This window comes from Cervus canadensis, chromosome 25 (genome assembly GCF_019320065.1).
Source record: "Cervus canadensis isolate Bull #8, Minnesota chromosome 25, ASM1932006v1, whole genome shotgun sequence".
In the NCBI taxonomy this organism is placed as follows: Eukaryota; Metazoa; Chordata; class Mammalia; order Artiodactyla; family Cervidae; genus Cervus; species Cervus canadensis.
Window position 1 is genome coordinate 23995588 of NC_057410.1, and position 7443 is coordinate 24003030.

General features: G+C 39.4%; 1 protein-coding gene across 1 annotated transcript; it reads right to left on the minus strand.

Annotated features, from left to right (window-relative positions):
- Nucleotides 1-2705: 2705 nt before the first annotated feature.
- Nucleotides 2706-3662, minus strand: LOC122427148 (olfactory receptor 10AD1-like). The gene has a single exon (XM_043446454.1). The coding sequence runs from the start codon at nucleotides 3660-3662 to the stop codon at nucleotides 2706-2708; it is 957 nt and encodes a 318-aa protein (XP_043302389.1).
- Between the last annotated feature and the right edge of the window lie 3781 nt (nucleotides 3663-7443).

A 7443-nucleotide genomic window follows, 5' to 3' on the forward strand; every position in this document is an offset into this window, starting at 1 on the left:
GGAATTTTCCAGGCAAGAATACTGGAGTGGGGTGCCATTTCCTATTCTAGGGGATATTCCTGATCCAGGTACAAACCTGTGTCTCTTCATCTCCTGCACTGGCAGGCAAATTCTTCACTACTTGTTCTACCTGGGAAGCCCTACTGGGTGCAGTGGAAGGAAATAATTGGCATACTTAAATGGGACCAATAAGGGGAATTATAAAGATGCAGGAGTCAAAGAGGGATGGAAAAGCACCCTAGGCTGTCAAGAGCAGGACCAGGTACTACCTTACAGGAACAGGGAAGGAAGCTGTAAAAGAAGACCACTTGATAGGGGCTCTGGAACATCAGGGAAGGAGACAGGAAAATAAACACACCCACTCTCTTCCTGCTTTCTTCTACTCTTACTAAGTAACTCTTATTAGTTGAACCCAACCAGAGCTTAGAAGGTAATGAAGGCAGTCAACAAAAGTCTGTCTATCAGGACACAGATCAGGGGAGAAAGTATGCATTTAGTTTTAGAGGGGCAAAAAAAAAAAAAAATTGTCTAGCACACATAAAAGGTAGAGCGTACCCTTCAGGATAGGTGGAGCATATGGGTGGGGAAATATAAGCATTGGTAAAAGGAGGAGATCGGTAAAGTGGATGAGAAAAAGTATTGAAATTATAGGTAGTATTTTCACTATAGGGTACATGGTTTCCACACATTTCACTAAATGGCATTGTAATAGTCCCACTGTAAACAAGCAGAGGTGATGAGTGGTGAGACTGAGCTAGGCAAAAATGTGAGATTGGTGGGAACAAGGGAAGGATGGATATTGGGTGGATGAATTTTGGTTGGAAGTAACAGAGGAAAAGGGTAGAATTTAAGTAGGAATCCAGACTAGTGATAGACAGAAGGGCATGACTGGCTAGGAAATTCCTATAACTTGAAAAAAAAAAACTTGGTGGGAGTAAGGGCAAGTTCAAATAGAGACAAACAAAGAGGTTTTAGGGAAGGTTTTTATTAAAACTACTTACATAGATTGTTGCCATGGCAGTGTCGGCAGAAATCCTGCCCACAGTCCAGCAGAAAATGACTTTGCAGATAGAATTCTGTATTCCAAATTCTCCTTGGTTTCCTCCTATCTTTTCCCTCCCCATATCAATAACTCTCATCATTTTTATGATTCTGCCGTTTTAATACCTTGTCTCTCCTTGACATTATTGACATCTTGGGCCATACAATTCTTTATTTTAGGAGATTTCCTTTGCATTATGGAATGTTCAGCAGCATCTCTGGTCTCTATACCTACTAGATGCCAGTACCATACTCTTTCCTCCAGTAGCGACAACCAGAAAAATATCTTCAGATATTGCTAAATACCCCTGGGGAGAAAATCATCCCTACTTAGAACCTCTGCTCTAGATTTTCAGAAACGGAACAGTGGTGGAGAAGACAGAAGATGGAACTGTAAGTATAGTTTCAGGAAATGTAGTATATTATAGGTAAAGCAAGAGACAGGAATCTTCATGAAAAAAAGGATGCCCTTAAACTGTATCCAGGTTAGTGTCAAAATTTACAAGTTGTAGCAAATAAATATGTAAATAGGTCAAAGTGCTTTTATATATTCTTGCAGATGTACAATACAGATGTCCCTCAAAGCTTTCTTGGTCCTAGGAGATTTCTATTGATAGCTCCCACCCCCAGTTTACAACCTGGGGAAGTAGGTGCTCTTCAGAGACTTTTGCTCTTGCTTCTGTTCTTCCTCCTCTCCATCAGTGATCCACATGTATTTGACATACAGCTCCTCCTCTTGCTGCCTCTGAGAAGTAATCCTATTAATCAGTTCTTATGTAGGGAGACAAATTTCATGGAGAATTTTGAGGCAAGCACAGAGGGATGGTGTCACACATCTTACAGCATATTTCTCCTACTCACTGCTTTTTTTCCTATGTTCCCCATCCCTTTGTTTCCCTCATGGCTCTCAATCTGCTCCTTTCTCAATCTTAAGGTTCCTACCAGTTGACTTTGCCCTGGAAAGAAGAAATGCTCTGGAAAGAAGAAATGGTCTTGTCATCTTCTTTGCTGAATTTCTCTAGAGGACCATATTACTTTTCCCCAAATTTTGGAATACACTCCTCCATTTTATTACACTTGCCCCTCCAATCAGGAAAATGTATAACTAAGAGAAATTTGGTGGAAGGGAAATTAGATGAGCATTAAACATCACCAGTATCTTCCGTAAAGATTGTGGTGCTGGAGAAGATTCTTGAGAGTCCCTTGGACAGCAAGGAGATCAAACCAATTAATCCTAAAGGAAATCAACCCCGAATATCCATTGGAAGGACTGATGCTGAAACTGAAGTTCCAATACTTGGTTTGAAGAGCTGACTCATTGGAAAAGACCCTGATGCTGGGAAAGATTGAGAACAAGAGGAGAAGGGGTTGGCAGAGGATGAGATGGTTAGATAGCATCACTGACTTAATGGACATGAGTTTGAGCAAACTCTGGGAGATACAGAAGGATAGGGAAGCCTTGTGTGCAGCAGTCCACAGGGTCACCAAGAGTCAGACACAACTTAGCAACTGAACAACAACAACAGAATCTTTCAGGTCTTATACTAGCAGAAAGGAAGCCATGGGTACTCCTTCCTGGAGCTTGTCAGCTCGTGAATCTCCCACTTCTTTGGGCTGCAGGAGGGTAAGTCAGGGGAAGTAGCTGCCCCTTCTGGTGTTTCTGACTACACAGACTCTGCCTGGGACAGACTGCTTCTCCCAAGGGCCCTCACCATGGCCCCCTTCATTTCTTTGTTTCGGAAACTGTAGATGATGGGGTTGCACATGGGGGTGATGATGGTGTAGAGGAGGGAGAAAGGCTTGTCTTTGTCAGGACCATGTGTGCTGCGTGGGTTCATGTAAGAGAACATGGCTGAGGTGTAGAAAAAGATGACCACGGTCAGATGGGAGGCACAAGTAGAGAAGGTCTTCCCCCGACTAGAGGAGCAGGCCTTGCCCAGGATGGAGGCCAGGATGCGGGCATAGGAGATGACGATGAGCGCCATGGGGCTGAGCAGCACCACAATGGCATCAGCAAAGATGACTCTCAGGCTAAACTGGGGGTCTCCACAGGAGAGAGCAATCACTATGGGGGCCTCACAGAAGAAGTTTTCTATATGGTTGTCGCTGCAGAAGGGACCACGAAATGTCATGTAGTCAAGCAGGATGCCATTGATCAGCCCAAAGAACCAGGCTGTACTCACCAGTCTCACACAGACCTGCCGGCTCATAACCTGGGCATAGGTCAGTGGGTGGCAGATGGCAACATAACGGTCATAGGCCATGAAAGCCAAGAGGATGCACTCAGCCACACCCACGCCAAAGACCAGATACATCTGGGTTAAGCAGGAGGCAAAGGTGAGGGTGTGATTCTTTATCACTAAGTGGACCAGCATCTGCGGGATGGTGGTGGTGATGAAGCAGACATCTAGGAAGGACAGGTGGCCAAGGAAGAAGTACATGGGACTGTTGAGCCTGGGGTCTGTCCAGGTGATGAAGATGATGAGGCCGTTCATGGCCATGGCCAGGCTGTAGAGGGCTAGGAAGAGAGCAAAGAGCAATGCCTGAGTGGATGGGGAGCTCTGCTCAAAGCCCACAAGGACAAACTCAGTCACGGTGCTGCCATTCCTTGTGTCTACCATCTGGGGCCTGCTTGAAAAGGGAAGATAGATAAAGCACAGATAAGATAGGAGGGTATAGGTATTTCCCACTTGTATAAAAAGAGATTAAGGGAAAATGAGTGAAAGATATGGGAATTTCAGTAAACTACATGTGAGTCAGCACTGTCATGGGCACTGAAAATACCAGTTCTATTGCAGGCTGCGATAATGGAACCATATTATAACCAAGGGAGATTCTATTATCCCTTCTATGAATCAGGCTATACTTGAAATACCATATCCAGTTCTGGACCTCTGTTTTAAATGATTATCCACCAAAGGGATTATGTTCAGACAAAAAAGGTGGTGAATGATCTAGAAACCACACGACAAACTTTTAAAGGAAACTTTAAAGGGAAGTCTTAGGGAAACTTTGAGAGGTCCTTTTTAAATGTTAATAGGTTTTTCATCTAGAAGAGAGAATTTACTTTTTCTATGTAACCTCAATGAGTAGAACTCAAACCAGAGAGTAGAAATACTAGAGGAAAAAAAAATGACTGCTATTTCCTATTATAAATTTTCTTTGTTCTTTTAAGTATACCACCAATGCCTGCTCCTTGTGGAACATCTGGAAAATACCAAAAAAGCAAAAGCTAAATAAATAAAAAGAGTCAACCAGAGGGAAACCACAATCTATATTTTAGTTCATGTCTTTTCAGTAGTTTTTTTTTTTATGTTTATATTTCAAAAGCTTTGAAGACCAAAACAAGGCTGAGTGGAAACTTCCATAGGAATTTAAGTGAGGGAGAGTATATTTTCAAGAAGAAATGCAGTAATTACAGCTGATTCCAGGTTGGGGAATGCAATGCAATAGGGAGGAAGTAAAAAGGATGAAAATTCATTCTTCATTTGAATGCAGAACTGGGAACAACTGAACTCCACTCCATTTTTACATTCAAAAATGACTTATTCATTTAATAAATGCATGCCTAGTGTGTTCCATATACTGAGCTGGGTGCCAAGGATATAAAATCATGCAGAGAATTTCCTCCCTGACCCCGTGGATATTATACTATATCCCAAGTCATTAAATCAGGGGGATAAGTGAGCTCATAGAGAATCCATATAACATATGGACAATATTAATAAAAAGCAAACATTCATAAGCAGATATATTTCAAACTCTATTGCTTCCATATAGGGAATGTACACTTTGGAAGGGTCATGAAACACTTGCAACATATTATTGGTACATTACAGTATAAAAAAATCTTAAATGAATTCTTAAGGTCCAAAAAAGTTCAGATCATATTGACCACACTAAAATTAGGCATTAAAATTCTTCTTAAATTTCCACATAGAGGAGATTTCTTAAAATTTATTTATTTTCTCCCCTTGATGAGAGAAAAAGAGTACAAGTGTTAGCTAGTGTATGGGATTTTCCTTAAGAATACTGTTTATCATCACATTGCACACTTTAAATATCATATAATTTTTTTCAATTATACCTCAATAAAGCTGAAAAAAAGCCTGTCAAATCCAAGTGGGGAAAAAAAGGATATTGCTTGTTCATTTTTTTTTAACTTCGAGAAGAGAAGTAAACTCTTACTGAATATATAAATTTAGAGGGTATTGTTTTGATAAATTGTGGATAACATTAATCTGATCAGCAGGGCTGTCAGGAGTGTTGTACCATTTGTACACTGCCCAAAGGCTCCTGAAGGTCACAGTGGCTGCTGAAGTCCAGCCTTTGCTCAGCTTAACCAAGCGGTGTCCCTTGGTGAGGGGCTGTGTGGAGTCAAAGTGGTACCTTTCTTCTAATCCTGTTCTGAGAGGGAGTGACTTTTTAAAATTAACCGGAATATACTATCTATGTTAGGAAGATGTGGCCATGAGGATAATTAAGTTACACCACTTGTTTTTCTTTTTTCATCTGATAAGACTGGTGAAGTCTTTGAATGAATAATAATAAATAAGCCTATGTTCTACTGAGTGGGTTTTATGAATAAAAAGACAGTAGGTATTTCTTCTAATGTGGTGGTACTCAAAGCGTGGTCCGCAGACCACCAGCAGCAGAAGCGCCACCTAGGAACTTCATAGAAATTATATTGGGCCTCACTCCAGATCTACAGAGTCATAAACCCCGGGGATGGAGTCTAGCAATCAGTGTTTTAACAAGCCTTCCACGTGATTCCGATGTACATTAAACGTTGAAAAACTACTATTTTAACGCAGGTGAAGACAAAGTATGGTCCTCAAGACAAATATAGTCCATTGTTTATTTTTATAAGTAAAATTTAATTGGAACACAGCAACACTAATCTGCTTATGTATTGTCTGTGATTGTTTTTCCACTACAAAGGCAGAGCTGAAAATTTGCCAGAGACCATTTAGCCTGCAAATATGATTGTCAGATTTAGCAAATAAAAATATTAGATGCCCAGTTAAATATGATTTTTCAGATAATCAATGAATAATTTTTTATTACAAGTATGTTCCATGCAATACTAGTAAATCAATGCATGGAGGCTAAAATATTTACTATCTGGTCCTTTACAGAAAAGGTTTGCTGACTCTTGCATAATCTTACGATTGTAGAGTGGACTTGCCTCCAATCAACAGGAGCATGTAAGGGAGGCAATGAGAAAAAGGCCTTATTCCTGATCACACACCTGGGATTCTGGTGGGTTGAGTCTCAAGTACTTCCCTCCCAATTAGAAGACTCAGACTAAGAGATCAACCTGCCTGGGATGGAAGGGCAGCTGGTGCCACTTGCTTTTCTGTTTATTAAACTTATTATATGAGTTATTTTCTTTAAGCGCCTGCTGTTACACATGTTCAATTAAGATAGAGTGGATGTTTTAGAAGAATTTTGCAACTAAATCAGAAGGGATTTTGTAACAACAATAAAACCAGGCATGATTATGAAAAACACTCCATCTAGTAAACATTGAAAAATAAAAAGCCCTCTGAAAACAACTTTTAGATAGATCAAACAGGGAATCAAAAGATTAATTACAGACTATCTAAAAAATTAATGATAATAAATGGAAGCATATATCAATAAATATATACACAGGTATTTGTTAAAGGAAAAGTTAATAGCCTGAAATACTTGCATTAAGAATAAGAAATAAAGATAAATTAAATGAAGTGAAATAGCTCAAGGGGTTAGAAGCAGATAAAATTAACATAAGCAAGACCAAAAGGGAATATGTGGAAAGATCAAAGAAGAAATAATTGAATACAAAAGCAGAAAAAAGTAATTAATAAATAAACTCAAAGATAAATAATTTCAAAGAAATTGGTCCTCTGAAAGTAAATAAAATAGACAAACTATTATTTATATAATAAGAACAACAAAAATGAAATGGAAGGAAGAAAGCACAATACACAAGTTATAAACAAAAAGTTTTAATAATCACAGCCACAAAGGAAACAAAAATAGTTATGCCACAGTTTTTTGCCTATGACCATCAGGTTTGAAGGTCTGGAGGAAAAGATAACTTTCCAGGTAAATGTTAATATAAATCACTAAAATTCACTGAAGAAAATATAGAAACCAAACTAAACTAAACCAAACCAAACTAAACTTAATGAAATGAAGCAGTTCTGAACTTTGGCTTCACATTACAGTCTCTTGAAGAGTTTTAAAATGTTGCCATGATGTTGCCGTGCCTATGTGGCAAACCAGACATACTTAAAACAATGTAAGGGCAGGGATTCAGGCATCAGTGTTTTTAAAACTTCCCAGGTGGCTCCAATGTTTCAGTCAAGTTTGAGAACTTCTAAAACAGAGAAAATTGACAAAGAGCTAAGCCCC